Source organism: Akebia trifoliata, chromosome 5, assembly GCF_017979445.1.
Source record: "Akebia trifoliata isolate Shusen 1 chromosome 5, ASM1797944v1, whole genome shotgun sequence".
In the NCBI taxonomy this organism is placed as follows: domain Eukaryota; kingdom Viridiplantae; phylum Streptophyta; class Magnoliopsida; order Ranunculales; family Lardizabalaceae; genus Akebia; species Akebia trifoliata.
In genome coordinates this window covers 26731542-26752640 of record NC_141379.1, presented here as the reverse complement: position 1 = coordinate 26752640, position 21099 = coordinate 26731542, and the positions used below count along the sequence as shown (strand labels likewise).

The following is a 21099-nucleotide window of genomic DNA, read 5'->3' as shown; positions in this document are numbered from 1 at the left end:
AAGTCAATTTTGCGACCATAATTCCATAAAGATTATCAAAGTATAAGTGTTAGTTCCCTTTAAATAATAGTGAATTATATTAAATTACCGAATTAACGAAGCTAATAGGAATTCTTTGCTATTTGCAAGTGAAAATGACACATTTGGAAGTCAACAATTTACATAACAATTTTTCGTTACAACATGCAAGCAAAAACGGAGCAACTAACAAAAACTGAGCAACAAAAGTTGCCACGTCACCGCACCGTGGTATCCCCCTAGTATGTCGCGGTAATCTCGAGGAATTATGCTTCGAGATTAGAGTTGCAAATTCCAGACTCTTCGATTATTGTAATTGAAGGCTCTTCTCGAAACAAATTAAGTAAAAGTCCGACTAAATAACCCGATTAAGAAAGCTATAAATTGAGGGGTTATCCCAAAAGAAGGGGTCCCTTTGTCCTTTCTTTTTCTTGTTAATTCTTTGTAATTCTTTTGATTTTTCTTTTAGAGAGAGAGTTCTTGATTGTAGTGAGAGCATCAAGAGTGTTTTGTTCATCTTTCTTCTTTAGTTCTATTTGTAGTTCTATTGTGAGATCATCAAAGATGAATCAAAGTGCAACATAGATTTCTTCATCTTCTTCTCTACCACATTTTACTTATTTTACTATTGCTGCAACTTGGTCATTGCGATGATCGACTAGACTCTCATTAGAGAGATCAAGGATGCCGGAGCAAGTTTATCTTAATATTATTGTTCTAATTCTATTATCACTACTTTAAATTGTATTTTTGTAAAGTCTCTTAAGATGAGATCATCCAATTTGTACCTCTAATTCAAAATTTGATGATTTATACTTAGATAAGTTCAAGTTTAATCATGCTTTATAATGAATTTGAGATAAAAATTGAGTAATCTCTTCTAAGTTCAGGATTCACATGGATATTCTTTGGTTACAATCAGTTTCTAATTGATTTATCTTTTGATCTATGAGCAATGATTTGTTACGTGAATTCTGTTAAAATTAGAATTATTAAGCAATAAGATGACTTGCAAGGGTTGATTTAAGCTTTCCAAGTCTTTTTTACATTATTTTCAAGCAATTTTCTAATCTGTTTTAAAATTTTATTTTCAAAATTCTGTTTTGATTCTAATTCGAAAAAAAAGTTAAATCACCTTTGTACCTATGGAACGAATCTTACTCACCAAAGTTTTATTTTAATATTTGTTCAATCTTACATTTCTGCCATCTACAAAATATCGATCAAATTGACGCCGCTGCCGGGGACAGCAGTTAGATTCATTTTCAATTCGAAAGAACTCGAGAGAGTTTCAAAACAGAACTGAAACTTGTTTGCTTGAAACAAAAGCTAAACAAACGAAAAAAAAATTTCATTACAATCCTTGGAATATTAGAAATTGGTCCCAATTGAAAAAATCAATTTTCATCAAAATTTCACCACTCGACAATAGCCCCTTAGTGCTCCGCGGTGACGTGGCAACATGTGTTGTTGATTTTTGTCGAGTAAGTTTCTAATATTATGGACATTGTCATGGGAATATTTTTTTTCTTAGCATTCTGACTTGGATAATTTTGTTATTTTCAGGTAAAAGACTCGACGGAAGTCAACGAAAGGCGACACGTGGAATTTTTATCCACCAACTCGACTTCTTTATCAAAAAGACGGTAAATTTCCAACTTGTTTTTCATTTTATTTTTAGTTGAAAATAATTTGTATCAGGAACTTGAATTTGTAATAAATTTTAATTTCATCTGAGAGGGCTCAGATTGTAATAGACATAGGGAAGGATGACAGTGGGACAAAACTGTCTCAGTCCCTCGGGTTCGTATATCGAAACTGGTGTCGGTAGGCCGAGTCGACTCAAATTGTTCATCCTCGATCTAGAACGGAAGATAATTTTCGCACCATTCACGCACATCTTGTTCGTGAATTTTTGTGTTGACTTTGAATGATTAAACTATATACTTCGATTCGCACATAGTAATAAGGGCACCCTTATGAAGATGACACCATAAGATAATAATCGGATTTCATCACTGATATCTTGCCCTTTTAGGAAATTGGATTCACAGCCACAAAATTAATTAAAATTAGTTAAACTTGACTCTAGGTCCCATCGAGCTCATTAAACAAAGTTCATCCGAGTTGCACCAACTGTATTTTTTGATTGAAAATAATGCCTAAGCGCAATCTTGCCCCATTGTATCACGTGTACTAAGGGGATAGAAAATGTCTATTCTAGACGAGAAGTGATTTAAGAGTGCCCTTGCTCAGCATCGTGCGCCACCTCTCAACTGGGGATTAAACTGGTTGTTTTCGATTTCAAAGATTTGGATTGAAGACTTAGATTATTCCTTTGAACTAGTTAAGAGATATCTAGTTGTAGGAACCCAATGATCACGTGTGAATTCCTCCCTCTCTTATGTGTAATTCTATAATATATGTTGGGTAGGAGATTCCAGAAAAATTTGATTGAATCATTTGATCCAAAAATCACAAGATCTCATCCACTACATAGGATTAAAAGAGAAATCAACGTCGTACCCACCCCGCCAATCTTAGAAATGGATTAACATCCAATTCCACCTCATCATTTCATGAGGATCAGTGGACTCTCAATGAGTTGTTCACCCCTATTACAGCCAATCCTCCTTCTTGTATAGCTTTACCCGCCACGAATGTGGTACATTTTGAAATAAGGGCAAGTACCATCAACATGCTTTCAAAATTTTACAATTTTGATAGTGACCAACCGTACAATCATCGCAATAAATTATTGACCCTGTGTCATACATTCAAAAATGGTAACCTTAACGAAAATAATGTCAAACTTAGGTTGTTTCCCCCCTCTCTCTCGAAGATCATGCTGCGGCATGGTTAAATTCCTTGGCCTTTAACTCTATCATCACGTGGGATGAGTTATCGAGAAAATTTATGGCCAAATTCTTTCCGATGGCAAAGATAGAACAATTCAAAAATGTCATTAGGAACTTTAAATGAAGACCTGATGATGAATTCTCTTAAAATTCGGAAAGGTTTAACGACCTTCTTGTCAAATGTCTGCATCATGGGATAGATAAAGCCCAATTAGTCAACTTTTTTTATCGTGGTCTCCCAATAGCCCAACGTATCCTTCTAGAATTCATGTATCAAGGGAAGTTTATGAATCAAACTCCTAATCAGGCATACGAGTTCCTAATCGAATTGGCTGAGAATACTCAAAATTGGAACACAAACTTAAAAGATTTCGAAAAAGGAGATTTAGGAGCCAAGAAACCGGGTATGTATGAGATCAAATTTGATCCCAATCTCAAGAATGTCATGACCAACCTTGTGAGTAGCCTACAAAGTTTCAATGAGAAGTTTGATGTTTTCAATGTCAAAACCAATCTCCAAGAAGCTACTCCAATTCTGCAAGTCACAACAGAGACATTTTCATCATGTCAGCTATGTAATAGCTTCAATCATTCTACAGAGAATTGTCCCACCTTACTAGTTACACAGGCCTAGCAAGCCAATGCTATCGAAACTTACAATACATATAGGAAACCCATTCCTAACTCTTACAATTAGATGTACCATCCCGACAATAGGTTTCACCTCAATTTTTCTTATCGACAAAATGAACCTATTCAACAGGGAGGTCCTCCGGGTTCTAGAAAAATTACAACCGCCAAACTCATTCTAATGCGAACCTATCTTTGATTCCACAATTATCCTACTCTTCACCTCAAAATTCTATTCAACGGGCGATCGTTGTTAACCCCATGACCAATTACTCCCCTCTGTTGCTCAAACGAACTCGTTATTAGAATTAATGGTAGCAGAGATATGAAAGCAACAAGCTCAACTCATACAACAACAAATCCAGACCAACCAGAACCAGTCTCAGATCAATCAAGTTAATGCACAAGCAATTAACAAACTAGAGGTTTAGTTGGGTCAACTAGCTTCTTTTATAGAGGAGAGAAACAAAGGACAATTCTCAAGCCAAACAATGCCCAATCCAGGAGAAACTGTCCCTAAGGGGCAGTATGAATAACAAGTCAAATAGGTTTCTCTAATTCTGTTCAAGCCATCCACACCTTACGATCCGATAAATTAGTGGACAATAAAGTAGACATGCTTGAGGAAGTTCTACCCAAAGGAACAACCTCCAATGTACCTTCAAAAGAAAAAAAAACCAATCTAAGGAAACACCTCCACCACTTGAAAATCAAATAACTATTCCCAAAGTCCTATTCCCGCATAGACTTATAGATAATAAAAAAGAGAAACAATTGGAAGGAATTTTAGAAGTTTTAAAAAGCGTTTAGATCAATATTTCCTTCCTTGACGCAATCCGTCAGATTCCCTCATACGTCAAATTTCTAAAAGATTTTACCACTATGAAACAAATACCTCATGTGCCAAGAGAGGCTGTAATGACAGCCCAGTCTTCCTGTGGCGCCCCGCCGAACGCTAACACAAATCCCCATGTCAGATCTCGAGGTATTATGTAGCACCTCGAAATTTCGGCATGGTTTCCTCTGTTTATGTTAGCATTCCAAGGCGTTCAACCTGCACCTGATAAACGACATACAATCCTGCATTTACATACATAATGTAATAACGAGCGGAAGTCTATATACATCTAATATCGTACGATAAATCAGAGTGCGGAAGAAGAAAATTTATATACAGGATTATACAGAGATTTTCTCACTCTAACAAAAGTCCTAACGCTCAGAACAACATCTATAATACTACCTAGACAAACTAACACCATTAGAGGGGTGTAGCCCCAATACTCACCAAGTGACAAAGTCTGGCTATCTATTTGACCCACCAGATGATTCTCACTCGTGCTCTATACTTGTCTCGCCAAGCTTTAGATCTGAAACTAAAAAAATAGAGAAGGAAAGGGTGAGTAACAATGGTTACCCAGTAAAGAAGCAACAATTTCTGCCAATAACCTTTCCTAACATGAACGAATAAACATACTGAATCATTTTAAAATAAACAAAATTTTACATAAGAAAACTACGATTAACTGGTACATATAGTCAGGGATGAGCAACTAAACATTTTAAAACTCACATTACATCGATCAGCAGTACTCACTATAACATTCTCTTTTATTACAAATCTAATTGATCAAATGGAAACAATAAACATGCATTTCATCTTATAGATCAAAATAAGCAACAGATACATAATACACAATGGTGGAGTATTAGAATTAGAGAGTTGGGATTCACGACTGGATCGCTCCCAGTCGGGACATGATGTTACAATTCTTCTCGGGCTTTTAGTTCCTGATTTTGTGGCTGGTCACTGTTTACCACGCTTGGTTGACCATTTATCCGGCTCAGGCTGACCGTTTGACATGACCATAAGCAATGGGTCTCTTTTCGATGTGTCAGAACGTTCGACTACTATAGATTGTTAGTGATCACTGACTAATCATCTTCGTCTATGCCTATCAGGCGTACATGTGATTCTCAAGATACAAACCATTCGTATACGACCACCTTTACATTACAAGTTCACTGGTAAAGATAGAGAGGAATAAACCCGGATTCCAGTTGTGACTCTACTCTCATACGCGTCCCATACCACGTATGAGTTTGGTGGTCCCTACCGTACATCCCAGGATAGTACACCACTCCGGATGATATGATGCACTATCCCTTCAGGCATTCACAAACTCTTTAACAGCTCACAAAATAGTTACTTATATATATTATTTTCATTTGAAAACAAAAGAGAAATTAACAATACAAGGTTGAGAATAGATATCCAGTTTCCTACCATGCAAGTGTGGCCACCCGCCTAAAATAAATAACATAACAGAGCGCCTCGCGCTAACAGAAAGTAAATAAACATGCAACCAGTAACATTATCCCTGGATATCCGTTCACCAACCTGCATACAACACAACAACGTAAAATGCAGACATCACCCCTCGGGTGTGACTCTGACATTTTACCATTTCATACCCTTTTTCCCTTTTTTTCGACTTTTACAATTTTCAATCTCTTCATAAAATATCCATTTTCAGATATTCATCAACTCAATATAAGTTCATTGAATATTAAATCACATTTTTCAACTATACAATTTATTTCTATCAATAATATTGAAAAAAAAATACAAATTTCATATCACAACGGGGTCCGAGCAGTGCACAAGACCCAATTTATGGTAATAACCCGTTAAAATACTCTACCCACGTATAATTTGTTAAAAATACAATTAAACATATCAAACATGCAATTTCTGGCGTGAATTTTGAAATAAACAAAGAATTCTATATTTCGAAAATACATCCAAATTTTTCCAATAAAATCCTAAATGCAATTTTCACAATCTATGATTATTAATAGAAATTCAGAGTTCCTTACTATCACTAGGCGACGGAATTGAAGCACGTGCGCGGAAATCGAGGCGAACGACGCGGAAATCGAGACAGATCGAACTTCGAAGCGGCTGATTTTCGAAACCGGCCCGGTGGTTTTGAAGATCTCGATGTGCTCGTCTCTTCTCCCTTCTACGATGAAAGACGGTTTGACCCCTAAACTTGATGTCGTTTTCGTTTTTGGCGATAATTCAACTTCCTGATCTCCAAAAATGACAAATAAATAGTCCATGTTGAATAATTTTTCGTTATGAACCCAATGGTATGATCGAATTTTAAAATTATTCCTCTAACAAAAAGTCACTGTTTTAGCCTGGTCCGACCCGGTAATCGAGGATTTTGCAACTTTTATATTCGGACTCGCATTTGAGCGTGCTTACAGGCTAAACTATATTTTTCGATCATTTTGAATCTAATGGTGAGGTCAGATTCCATTAAAAATGATCAAAAACATCCTAAAGTTTTACCTCTAAATCCCACTTTCAAGATTTTCTTAAAATTCCACAATTTATTTTTTTCCTCGAGATACGAATTAAAATTTTGGGGTGTTACACTTCCTGTCTAATTCAATAGACAAATGTTCATAAATTCAAGGACCCTGGTTATTGTACAATTTCTGTGCACATTGGAGACACAATGATTGAGAAATGTCTATTAAATCTCGAGATTAGTGTGAATCTTCTTCCTTTCTCTGTCTACCATCAATTAGGTTTGGGAGAACTGAAACCTACTGATATCACTTTAAGTCTTGCAGATAAATCAATTAAGATTCCAAAGGGAATAGTGGAGGATGTGATCATCAAAGTTAAAGATTTCTACTTTCCTGCTAACTTCTTGGTTCTTGACATTGAACCTGTCATTAACCCAAATACTCATGTTCAAATCATCTTAGGAATACCCTTTTTAACCACTTTTGATGCAATTATCAAGTGTCACAATGGTATCATGACCTTAACATTTTGGGACATGAAGGTCAAAATGAATGTCTTCCACAATAAATTATAATCTACTGACATGGATGATTTGGAAGAAGTCAACATGATCGACACCTTGATCAGTAGCACTTTTGGGGAAGCGAAAAATAAGGATCTGTTAGAAGAGTATTTTGACCAATTCGATATTGAATTCGATACTGAAAAATCCATTCGGGAGGTGAACTCCCTTTTTGAATCTGTCCCAGTGATGAATTGGCAACCAAACATTAAGAGTCTCTTCACTCTCTCATTCAATTGGTGGATTCTTATTTATTTTTATTTAAATTGGGGTGTAATAAGTAAAGTTCGTTTGTCAATAGTATTTTTTTTTTTCCTTTTTAATATTTAACTTGGGGTGTAACAAGTAAAGTTGGATTGCCAATAGCAATTTAATTTTTTTTAATATTTAACTTGGGGTGTAACAAGTTAACTTGGTTTGTCAATAGTAATTTTTTTTTTTTTAAATATTTAACTTGGGATGTAACAAGTAAAGTTGAGTTGTCAATAATAAGTTTTTTTTATTGTTTATTATATGAATAGTAAATTAGAGATGTGAATTGTAATTTAGAGGGACTGTTTGAGTTCTTTTAGGTTTAGAGGAAAAAAATCATCTCTAAAATGTGAGAATATGTCAAAAAAATAAAGACCCGATGGAGTCGATTAATAAGATTTCAAATCATATTAAATTAAAAAAGTAGTGGGATCCAAGGTTAAATGTGAAGGTAGGGATCCAAATTTTGGCGTCCAATTTTTTTAGAGTTGTGGAGGGGTGACACAGGATTTATTATAATTCTCACAATTCTGACGTGGACATGCATACATAACCTTAGATGGTTTTCACTCGTATCGTGAGGAAACACATCTATGGCTATGTGCACATCCCACGTCAGAGTTGAGAGAATCGTAATAATTTTTTTTTTTTTTCATTTCAGCATTTTCCATTTTTTTATTATCATTATACATGTATGTTATAGTCATAATTATGACCACATCCATGAACAAATGTCTCCCACTAATGTCAGTCCGGCAAGACTCATTGATTAATTATCTTTGCGGAATAATCGCTCTTTGGGGCCATATACTTCAGCCGGCGCTGGTTGACCAAATCCATCGAGGTAAGTATAGCATGTCGTCAATTTGAAAAGACTAATGATAAATTTATGCGGCAAAACATAAGCGGCTGATGTGCTAAGGCCACGAAAAAAATAACAAAAGAAAAATTATAATTATATGCCCTTAACATCTCAGCCACGTACAGGGGCGTATATATTTTTTCTGCGTCTTGTCATCTCATCTCTTCCTATTCTTCTGCAAAGGTATCTCCTGACCAAGTCACTGATAGATCTCCGTACTAAATAATGACTATCTTCATCATCATCATCATCATCAGAAGCCACCTCAGCATCAATGGTGCAATTCTCTTACTCATTATTAGTTTCCATTGCTTTTCTCTCCAACCATCACCATTTCAAGCCTCAGCAGCAAACTCCATCTCAAAAGGCCAACAACTAAGGGACTTTGAGAAATTAGTTTCTACTAAAGGTATCTTCGAACTAGGATTCTTTAGTCCCGGATCTTCCAAGAGCCATTACTTAGGGATATGGTTCAAACGACAAGAATATCATCCTTTGCCAGTGTGGGTCGCCAATCGTAACACTCCAATCCCTGATTCAACTGGTGTTCTTAATATTGAAGATGATGGAAGATTGAAAATCATTTATGGTGGAAGTGGGGTTAGGTCCATCTTCTTCATTTCTGAGGAATTATCATCAACTAATAGTAACACAACTGCTACTCTATTAGATTCTGGCAATTTTGTTTTAACAGAACCCAATTTTAATGGAACAGGAGTGCGGGTTTTGTGGCAGAGCTTCGATTATCCTACAGATACACTTCTCTCTGGGATGAAATTAGGCATGAATCTAAAGACTGGGCATAATTGGTCGCTTACTTCGTGGTTAAGCGACCAAGTTCCTTCTTCCGGGGCTTTTACACTTAACGTGGTTGACAACAATGGTACGACCCAATTGGTCATCTCCAGGCGATGGCCGGCTTATTTTATGAGTGGGATCTCTCGTCCACAAGCAATTTACTGGAGGAGTGGCGTCTGGACTGGGCAAACATTCGAAAACTTACTTGGATTAGCATCCAGCTCGAAAAGTTATTCCTTTCCCCACGGATACGATTTCAGCTTTGTTTCTAATAAAGATGACAAGTACTTCAATTATTCTTCTAAGGTGGTTAGTGACCCTCCAATTTTAATATTGGTGATGAGTTCGTTGGGGGAACTCCAGGTGTTTGAGGAGTCCTCTGATGAGTCTGCTGGATATCCTCCATTAATACAATGTGAAACTGATAGGGATCGGACACCTGGATGTGTGGATCATGACCCATCGGAGTGCAGGAGTGGTCACGAGCACTTCCAGCGAAGAAGAGGTGCTATGACTGGTAGTTCAGGTTATCGTAACTCAAGTCTGGGTCTCATTGATTGTGATACCCAGTGCAGGAGCGATTGTTCCTGTATCGCTTATACTAATACTAACAATGACGGGACCGGATGCACTTTTTCGAGTACTGGAGATGAGTTTTATGGAAATAGTGATGGATCCATTATTTATATTCTTCCTTCGCGACAAGGTATGTCTATAAAAATCTTATAATTTATTTATTTGCATAAATGTTAATGATAAAGGGTAAGGTTGGGGCCATTAAATTTACATAGGATTGAAGTAGCACATAGCACATAGCACAGAGGTGCATCCTTCCTCCATGGTACCTATGGTATTAGAAAATTGAAAAAAGTATACTTCTATCATATTTGATTTTCACATCGGTTGAAGGGAAAACATTATTAACATTTTCATTCGTCTAAATATTTATTTAATTTTTTTTTTATAACAAATATATAATTTATAGATAAAAATAAATTAGAAGTAAATATATCTGTATTGAAGAACCTAGTACATGTAGAGTTAGTATATATGATCCATTCAACATGCTTATAGAGCCCATACGAATATCATCTTGGATGATCCAACCTCACCATGAATTGTTCATATGTTGGAGATCATCTTCAAAAAGATATGATCCATTCAACATGCTTAACTTCATGGAAACTTGAGTAGAAATGAAAGGTCTAGATTGTTCATCTAGATCATTATTTTAGGTAAACCCTTTTTATATAATTAGTCTACACCTCAAGTTCTACATATGAGCGGTTCAATTTCAATCTTTTTCTTTGTCGTTTGCACATGCATGGTATTTGTCAAAGACTTTCTGATGCTTAATTCAAATTCTCAATGTTGTTCAAGATCTGAATTTCATCCAACCAAATAAGTAAATCTTTCCCTTTTTTTATATATAGATTCTAGGCAAATTTACCAAAGCATGCATCGATTTCTTTCGTTGATTTGTATCTCAAAAAAGCACGTGTATATTTGAGATGATTTAGGGTATGTTCTTTACAGAAGCTAGCTTCAACTCCAGAAGCTGGCTTCAACTCCAGAAGCTGGCTTCTGGAAGAAGTAGAAGCCTAGAGTCTAAAAAGCCACATCTAACAGAAGCTTGTTCGTTAAAAAAGCACATAAGCCAGAAATTGATGTTCGTTTGACAGCTTTTTATTGATGGATTATTATAAAATGACCAAAATACCCTTAATGTTGATAATGCACCCATAATGCACAAAAAATTAGCAGAATACCTTAACAAATATATAATTACACTAGATATATATAATAAATTAATATTAAAAAATTATAAAAATAATTATTTTAATAAATTTATAAATTTTATAATTCTATTGAAATTTCGATAGCATCTCCTTTTAAAAATGAACATATGATAAAGAAAATACCTGCATAATATACAATCTAACATCCACATAAAGATGAAAGGGTTTTTGGTAATAAAGTAGTGATGATGAATTGTTTTTGGTCTTTGTAGTAAAGATGAAGGGTATTTTGGGTAAAGATGAAGGGTATTTTGATAATTCTGTTTTATATTTTACGGTTAAGTTTGATTGGAAATTTGATTAAAGATGAAGGGTATTTTGATAAAGATGAAGGGTATTTTGGTAATTCCATTTTATTTTTTAAAGTTAAGTTTGATTGAAAATTTAATTAAAGATGAAGGGTATTTTGGAAGATGAAAGGTATTTTGGAAGATGAAGGGTATTTTGATAATTTCTTTTTATTTTTAAGGTTAAGTTTAGTTGGAAATTTGATTAAAAATGAAAGGTATTTTGATAATTGGTAAAGATGAAGGGTATTTTGATAATTTCATTTTATTTTTTAAGGTTAAGTTTGGTTGAAATTTTGATTAAAGATGAATGGTATTTTGGAAGATGAAGGGTATTTTGGTAATTTTCTTCTATTTTTTAAGGTTAAGTTTGGTTGAAAATTTGATTAAAAATAAAGGGTATTTTGATAAAGTCGAAGGGTATTTTGATAATTCTTTTTTGTTTTTTAAGGTAAAGTTTAGTTGAAAATTTGATTAAAGATGAATGGTATTTTTGGAAGATGAAAGGTATTTTGGTAAATATAAAGGGTATTTTAGTAATCTCATTTCATTTTTTAAGGTTAAGTTTAGTTGGAAATTTGATTAAAAATGAAGGGTATTTTGGTAATTACACTTGAACTGTTTTATGTTTTTTGCTTCCAACAAAAGCCATTTGAAGAAGCCTCTCTTGGGCGACTTCTTTTAAGAGCTACTTTTGGGCTTCAATTGAAATCTACAGGAGCTAAAAAAGCCGAAACGAACATCATTTATCTGACTTTTTTAGCTTAAAAGCTAAAAAAGCAAAAAAACTGGCTCCTGAAGCTGAAAAGAACATGGCCTTAGCTTTTTACCCTTAACAACCTATTCTCAGGGCATTGAGTTTTTTATTTAGTACCCTAATATTCTTCTTGGTCACGCACATATCAACTTGAGGGTTTTGGGGGGCCAACTAACTCTTTTCTTAAAACATCACATCTTTGTTAATAAGTGATCATTATCAAGGTTATCTTGAGATGTTACCCTTTTTTAACCATTGTAATGATGGGGCCTTCTCTTTATTTGCTCAATTCAATACACTTGCCAAACTTCATTTTCCTGCCAACTCTTCTTATAAATAAGCTTGTTTTGCCAACCTTCTTCTTTTCTCATGTTCCTTGTTTCTTTCCTTTGCAACTTTTTCCCGTTTGAAGTGATTTTGATGGCCTTTGTCAGCTTCCTAGTTCCATGTTCCAAGGTAACTTGCATTTCTTTTATTATGATCAACCATTTTCTTATCATGGCTCTAAAAAAATTGAAAAACATTTAGAGTTCACCTTTGATGGGATGGTTACATAGCTGAAAATTGAGACAACGAAATTTTTATTTATGATGGCTACTTGAATCCTTGCCTAGCTTTTTGCATGTTCCCATTTCTTCAGAAGCTCCGTTGTTTTTTGATCATTCCTTGGGTCAAATGGCCAAAAACTTTTTCCAAACTGCCTATAAACTCATTAATTGAACTAGAAAGGGGGCTAACATGTCACCGCTATTGATATGGGACCCGCAAATAGGAGTGCAAATAGCAAGGACGTAAGCGTAGATCAACTCATACATTTAAACTCAAATAATTTGTATATATGAACTCCATTGGGTTAGTATTATGCTCAACAAATTTCCCTAACTAAAAAATTAGTTTTTTTCCTAAAATTATGTCTTATTGATAGGTAAAGAAGAAATATTAATAAGAATTAGAGAACAAAAAGGGGGGAGGCCAAGCTGGTCCACATGGTTATGTCCTCTTTAAGTCAGCTACTATCGATTTCCTCTATTTAAGTCGTCTAGATGTTTTCATAATTTATCAATATTGATTGTGATACTTCACATGATATTTACGTTTTCAACTTGATCCAAATATTAATTGATATTGAAGTTTAAAACTTTTAGTGTACCACAAAATAATGATGAAGGCATGATGTCCAATCAGGACCAACACACATGCAATTTGGAATCCCATGACTTTTTAAGAGGAAGATAAAAATGACATGTATGGAAATAGTAACAAAAATTTTGAAGGAACAATGCATCCCTCAATTATATTAAAGATGTTGATCATGACAGTTAAATAGTGAAATATAATTCATGTTTTTTATCATAGTATTTAGAAATTAGAACAAGGTTGTATACAAAGATGGTATATATAAGAAATGATTTTAAATTATTTAATGTGTGATTGTAAATAAGTATATGATTTTGTTCTTCTACACAGGTAAGATATGGTGGATATGGTTCGTTATTATAGTTGCAATTGCTTTGATAATGTCCCTTTTGGTCTTCATAAGCTACTTGTGGTGGAAAAAACTCAAACTAAAAGGTAAACTCCCATAATCAAATGATTAGTAAAGACTCTATGGAGGTACATTTGAGCTACAAATCATTTTGTTCCCCTTATTATTGTACCCAAACAGGAGACAGAGAGATGGAAGAAGAAAAGTTATTTCTTGAATTAGGAACTCTACCTTCTAGCAAATTCAGTGACGCAGTGTGCTCGGAAGACACAGAAAGCAGGGTCATGAGTTGATTCTATTCAATTTTGATAGCATAGTGGCTGCCACGGATATTCTCATCTAAAATAGCGGAGAGGGTGGATTTGGACCAGTTACAAGGTAAGGGAAGTTGAATGATTTGTTATACTGACTACTACTATGCTAGTTTGGGGTAATACTAGTTGTGCCTGGTTTTGGTAAACCTTGTGAGCGAGGTTCGTTTTTTTCTTTAATTTTTTTTTATAATACCGAGTATCCAACATCCCTTTGGGATGTAGAGTACTCCTCACAGTTGCACACCCTGACCCCAAAAAGGTTTCCCACCGTGCAATAGGGTAAATTTTCTGATACTGCTAGAAAATGGAGAGTAAAAATGATTTTTCCAAATTCCCCACCATGTTAAAAAGACAGATAAATTAAAATAGAAAAAATTTACTCTTTGTTGACCTACATGCCAAAAACCACCTTGATCCATGATTTCAATAAATTGATCTGAGTAAAGTACTCAAATACAATGGCTTAAAATTAACCAAGAAAAATGCTTGAACTCAATGTCCAAAAATCACAATCAAGCTGATTTATGGTGCATTGGGCCATAAAAGGGTGGGCTGAACTTTAATGTGGTCAACGACTCAAAACAAATGCTACATGTAGTGTTTTGTATGTTTGCATATATTAAAATGTGGTTACTAACTTGGGTTCAAAATTAACCTCAGAGGTGACAAACCAATCAACCCACCACGATAATGATAACTTGAAGGAAGTTGTAGTCTCTCCATCTGGGAGATCACTGTCACACCTTTTTTGCAGCTCCTAAACATATCAAGTGTACCATTCAAGCTAAGGTGAAAATGTACAATTCATTGTTGGTGGTTAACTCGAAATCCATTGCTAAAATCCGCACTTACTAGTATCAAACATGGTTAATTAGATTACAATTTATATCCACTATGAAAATTTTATTTCTTACAGCGAATAAGTAGTTGTTTCCTTAACAGTTGACAAGTAAAATTACACGGAGATTATTATTATTTCAGGGAAATTTACAAGGGGGACAAGAAATAGCAGTGAAAACGCTTTCGAGAGGTTCAGGACAAGGATTAAGTGAGTTTAAAAATGAGATTGTTCTAATTGCAAAACTCCAACACACGAATCTTGTTAGGCTTTTGGGTTGCTGCATTAAAGGAGAAGAAAAGATGTTAATATACGAGTACATGCCTAACAAAAGCTTGGACTCCTTCCTCTTTGGTTCGTTATACTTCCAATCATATCTATTAATTCATTTTCTTTTACTACCTAATTCATCTATAAAACATGATTATTTTTTATAGTGCCAAGTTTATTAAATGTATGCTTTGACTGAATATTTTCTTTATGACAACGAAATAGGATTAACTTTATTGATCAAATAACTAGGTTGAGATGCATTAAATGATGATGATGGCACTAAATGCATTACAAGAATTGCAATGATTTTGATTTGTTGAGATCTCTCTAATGACTTTGCATACAAAAAGCAACAATGGCAATAGCTTATCCCTTGATCCATTTCTTTAATTTTCCCTCTTTTGGACATGCATCAAGTATACTGAAAATCCAACTTAGTATCTACATGTGCAAATTTTTCTTTGTTGCAGATTCCACTGGAAGACAATTATTAGATTGGAGAAAGCGCATCAACATCATTGAAGGGATTGCACAAGGGCTTCTTTATCTTCATAAATATTCTAGATTGAGGGTGATCCATAGAGATTTAAAAGCCAGTAATATTTTATTAGATGAGGAGATGAACCCAAAAATATCAGATTTTGGCATGGCAAGAATTTTTGGATTGAGAGAAGCTGAAGCAAATACCAACAGAATTGTTGGGACATAGTAAGCAAACTGCAATTGTACATTTACATGCAAACGTCACGTACTTTTCAATACTAACACAAATGTCTGTTTTTGCACACACAAGCTAGCACAAGCATGTATATGTCAAGTATACTGAAAATCCAACTTAGTATCTACATGTGCAAATTTTTCTTTGTTGCAGATTCCATAGGAAGACAATTATTAGATTGGAGAAAGCGCATCAAACATCATTGAAGGGATCGCACAAGGGCTTCTTTATCTTCATAAATATTCTAGATTGAGGGTGATCCATAGAGATTTAAAAGCCAGTAATATTTTATTAGATGAGGAGATGAACCCAAAAATATCAGATTTTGGCATGGCAAGAATTTTTGGATTGAGAGAATCTGAAGCAAATACCAACAGAATTGTTGGGACATAGTAAGCAGACTGCAATTGTACATTTACATGCAAACGTCACGTACTTTTCAATACTAACACAAATGTCTGTTTTTTGCACACACAAGCTAGCACAAGCATGTTTATGTTGCTTTCTAATACTAAAATGTTTTATTAATGGTTGGGTCCAGTGGTTATATGTCTCCAGAGTATGCAATGCAAGGTATTTTCTCTATAAAGTCGGATGTGTTTAGCTTTGGAGTGCTATTGCTTGAGATTGTGAGTGGCAAAAGGAACACTGGCTTCAGTAATTCAGAATACCATCTCAATCTCATAGGATATGTAAGTTGTTAGTATAAACCTATTTGGTTGTTAATTTTTTTTTTTATGTTTGAGTTTAGTTGATACAATAATTAAAATTGTACGTGTTCTAGGCATGGGAGTTGTGGCAAAAAGGTGCAGCTGTTGAGCTGGTGGATCCGGTGTTGGACATGTCGTGTCCTAAAGAAAAAATGTTGAGATACATTCATGTTGGTTTCTTGTGCATTCAAGAGAGTGCAATGGATAGACCCACTATGTCAGATATTGTTTCTATGTTTGCCAATGAAACCATGCTTTTGCCTATTCCGAAAAAACCAGCATTTTCTTTCGGGAGAAGTGTGGCAGAGGGTAATTTAATTGAAGGCAGGCCAGAAAATTGTACTCTAAATGGTCATACTATTTCTGTGATGGAGGCACGGTAGCGGTATGGCTTTCCTTGAAAATGAATTGCAAACAATAGTTGTGTAAAGAAATATTTGTTTGTGTAATAGAGTTGTTACACGTATTTGTATTTGATAATGGCACCTAGTAAGTTGTGTTTCTTTAGTGCAAAGAGGTTTTTAATATTGTAGATGGTACTGCTTGTCATGTCTAGGTGACATCTGGGAGATTATGGACCGCTGTTGAGGACCCAATCATCTTCTTTTTTTGGGATGCCATTGTAATCATGGCCTTTTGGCATTAAGTAAGACGGAATCGGACTAGTCATCAAACCGTCTATCTGATGCATGCTCACTCCTTCAGTTACATGCTTTTGACTCTCACAACCTCTTCATCGACAATGCTGCGTGGGAGTTGGATGTTTGACATGAGCAATCCCCTACGAATATTAGCCATAATAGAAATGTCTGACAGGGCTATCTAGGCATTTGTTGGAGAACCATGTAAAGGAAGGACCAAGAGAAAGTTTAGAAAGTGTGTTTAACATTAATTTGGATCCTCGGCATACTCCTAACATTGCATCTTGTATCTCGTTGATGTTCCAATAGGCTGGTTGTTCCCTTAAACTGGGTGAAAATGGGAGGGGTTAAATTTTTGAGGAAAGGGATGAAAATGGTATTGGAAAAAGGACTAGGAGAAAATAGGCAGAATTATTGAGAATTGGTAATTAATTGAACTATATGGCTGAATAACATTTGTTAACTTTGAAGAGGTTAATTTCTGTGAAATACATTGATCAATGACAAATTTTATTTGTAAAAGAGAAACAACACAAATGAGCAACAGATTTAATATTCCACCTTGAGAGAAACCTACACAGACAGTGTACTGTGTTTATTTCAAATTTAGCCTTCGGGCAAGTTCCTTACTTTCTCTTGTCAATAGAGTTTTTTAGGGATAATCACACATAGTGCTAACAATAACATTTTGCACAGGCAAATGACGAATATCTATGTGATTCCTTCAGCGGCATTGGTGGAGTTACCGCTATTCGTTTGCTGAGGGATAAATTCACACAAAAGTCAAGGGTCTCTCTCTCTAAGTACTTCGGGATCTCCAATGATTGGGGGGGAGGGGTTTCTTCAAATCAAAACCCTGAATCGAAGAGCTCCATTATTATATTGCTCTAGTAAGTGCAAGTTTGGATTTGAATTTTTCTTTCAGCCTGGCTTTTGATAAAATTATTTCACAATTGTATACACATTGGATTGCTGTCTTATTTCACAATGGTTGGAGGAAATGGTAAAGGGCTTTGGAGAAATTTCAAGCAACTCCTTCCTAAGATTTCTTACCTTGATCTCCAAATGTTGCAAAATGACAAAGTTGTCATTGTTTTTGTTTTTTTTTGCACTAATTAACCATGTGGATTTTCCCGTGAACATAACTGATTATATGTTGGCATGAATTCTGAGATGTCCTGTATGTAAGTAAAGGCAGCATATGGATTTCCCTCTGATTACATGATCCAAATGAGTGGCATCATGGACTTATCTAAGTTGGTCAAAGTGTGTGGAGTGTTGATCCCATTGAACCCACTTTCAAATTGACATCTAACCACCTTGCTTGCGTGACACAAAAAAAAAAAAGTGGCATTATGCAAACATTGGTCATCATCCAAACATCATCCCTTTGGGCTAGTAATTATTCTATTATCCAATCACTTGGTCACCCCAGGTCTACTAAATGTTCCGTTCTCGAAACTCTAATAATCTGATTTTTTTATATTTTTCTTTGATGTCGATGGACCAGTAAATTAATTTGCGAAAAATTAAAATAGCAAAGAGACAAATTTGCACAAGGATATTATGTGGTTCATGTCCACGGAATAGAGTAAACACAATCACTATTTTCTCATATGTTTTACAATCCTAGAGATCTCTATTTATAAAATCGGGAGTTACTAAAATATGTAAATCTTCTCAAATAAGAAACCCCCCAAAATAGAAAATCCTTAAAAAAAAAAAGGAGTTACTAAATGTATTAATCAGTCCATTTATGCATCTTCTTAGATTTTCAAGTTGCATTCATTCTATTACACATCTATCTAGTGTTTTCTGAAATAGCTGGACTGTCCAATGTCATCTAACTGCCTTTGCCTTACGTTATGTACATTGAAAAAACAAACACTTTCCTTACAAAGTTGTAAGAATCAAAATGGATTACCAAAATGACAATCTAACACCTTAACATTTTCAATTTCATGAAAAAACTCATATCCAATAAAAATAAGTAATGATTTTTGAGCTTGATCCAAGATTTTGAAAATGGACCGTTAATGAATTCTCACCGAACTCCCATATTTAAAATTAAAATATAACATTAAAAAAATAATTTAAAATATAGATTTTTTAAAGTTCATATAATTTTGTCCTCTACATCCTTGAGATATCTAATCATGCTTTTGATGAGCTTTAAAGACCCTTAATAAGTTTTCAAATCTTACTAAATTAGTTAGGCTTTCCTCATCCTTTCCATACTCAAATGTGAAACAATCATAACACACTCGAGTCTGGACAGTCCAGCAAATTGAAAACACTCTCAATAGCTCAACGTATTAAATTCTTTTTAGTAATTTTTTGAAAATTAATATTTTTTTAATAATTAATTAAATTTTTTACTCTTTTTAGAAATTTTCTTTTTATTCTTCATGTGTAATTCAACTCGTGGAGATAGATTTGTAGTCGTCATTAAAAAGGATATAGCCATGTTAAGTATTTTTTTGGGTTTCTTTTTGGTGTTAGACGTGGGTAATTGCCCCCACCTCAAGCACATTTTTGGAGTGGAAGGTATAGAAGGAAGTGGGTGCAATTAGCCAATAAGTATGTGCAAATAGAACGGCCCTAAATGGGTCCCTATATAATTGTATCGACTCCAAGAAAAGTCTAAACCAGTCAGACAGAGCTAGAAACCCTAGACGAAATGAGCAACGGAGGAGAGGAAAATAAGCCAGACACCCTAAACCCTAGCTCTATTGATTCTGAATCTGAATCTGAATCAGACGTCGAAGAAGATCACGGCTTGGAAACCCTAGAAAAGGCACTAGCGGAGAACTCTTCGAATTTCGATGCTCATGTTCAAGTAAACGATCTCTCTTTTAACTCTCTGATTTCCACCATTGAATTTCATGTTTTCTACTTAATCGTACACTTGAAACGAAAGGTAGTTAATCCTTTTGTTGTTTTAACTCTAAATTTGCTCTACTAGTTTATAAAATGTTTGAGGAAGCTTGGTCAAATTGATAAGCATAACAGTTTAGAAACTTCTAAAACAATAAGGTTCCGTCCAAAAGTTTAATTTTTGCGTGGCAAGCATCCTTGGCAGGTGAACCACTATAGATCAACTCATTAAAAGAGGTTTCCAAACGCAGAATTGTTGTGTTTTGTGTATGAGAGACTTTGAAACGGTTGACCACATCTTCATCTATTGCAAAATAGCAAATCGGTTGTTGGGCCAATTACCTTAACCTTTTCGTTATGGAAGGTTGTCTACAACGCACAACTTGTGGCTGTTTTGGGGTTTTCTTTTCGATGTTCAAAGTGAACATTGTGGAGCCTATTGCCTTTTGCCATTTGTTGGGGTCTAAGTGAAATTTTGAAGGAAAGGAGACACCTTTTGAAGAGCTTTAGTTTAACTTGTTGGGGTTGCTTTGCGGAAAGGTTTCTCAAGAGTTTTAAGGGCATCTTCTTTGAAGATTTTGTTATTTGATGGGATAATGTTTGTAACTTGGTAGGTTTAGTGGTTTTCTTTATTTTCCCGCTTTGTAATTTTGCGACTTTTCATCCATTTTCTAATGAAATTTTAACTTATTGAAAAAAAATTTCCTAACCTATCTATAACATAATAACAACTTTCTAAATCTATAAAAATTCAATTTGGACACTTCTAGGTACTTCTAATTATAGTCTAAACTCTAAAAACGAATTTATAAAAACTTAAACAAATTAGAAGCTAAACAAAACAAAAACATCTTGAATCCATTACCTTCTTCCCTGAAGAAACCTAAACTAGAAAGTCCAAATATTAACCAAACTCTTCCTTAGTAATAAATCTTAGTGTATCCACAACTAAAATAAAACATAAAAATAGGTTAAAAGATTGCAACCGAATTGGTATAATTCTGACCCAACCTAGCCAACTCGACTTGGCTAGTCAAACTCGAGTTGACTATTTTAGACCAAGTCAACTTGGTTTGAAATAAAAACCCCTTGAA

General features: G+C 34.7%; 2 protein-coding genes across 3 annotated transcripts in view; both read left to right on the top strand.

The window, feature by feature from the left end:
• Window positions 1-8486: 8486 nt before the first annotated feature.
• Window positions 8487-16967, top strand: LOC147401853 (G-type lectin S-receptor-like serine/threonine-protein kinase CES101). The gene is made up of 8 exons (XM_086444449.1): window positions 8487-10011; window positions 13616-13720; window positions 13815-13922; window positions 14703-14737; window positions 14891-15140; window positions 15530-15767; window positions 16319-16469; window positions 16562-16967. The coding sequence occupies exons 1-8, from the start codon at window positions 8733-8735 to the stop codon at window positions 16868-16870; spliced, it is 2475 nt and encodes an 824-aa protein (XP_086300575.1). The 5' UTR covers window positions 8487-8732; the 3' UTR covers window positions 16871-16967.
• Window positions 16968-19749: 2782 nt separating this feature from the next.
• Window positions 19750-21099, top strand: part of LOC147401852 (G-type lectin S-receptor-like serine/threonine-protein kinase SD1-13) — a 20842-nt gene continuing 19492 nt past the window's right edge. Inside the window, exon 1 of one of the 2 annotated variants that reach the window (XM_086443289.1) lies at window positions 19750-19967. The gene's annotated coding sequence lies outside the window, so the exon portion shown is untranslated. The remainder of the gene's footprint in view (window positions 19968-21099) is intronic. The other variant, XM_086443282.1, reaches the window with a different exon arrangement.

Excerpts from the sequence above, each read along its gene's own strand:
- LOC147401853 (XM_086444449.1), top strand. The coding sequence starts at position 8,733 with ATGACTATCTTCATCATCATCATCATCATCAGAAGCCACCTCAGCATC. Across the intron at positions 14,738-14,890 it reads AGTGTACCATTCAAGCTAAG|TTGACAAGTAAAATTACACG; the intron begins GTGAAAATGTAC and ends TTTCCTTAACAG. Across the intron at positions 15,141-15,529 it reads CTTGGACTCCTTCCTCTTTG|ATTCCACTGGAAGACAATTA; the intron begins GTTCGTTATACT and ends TCTTTGTTGCAG.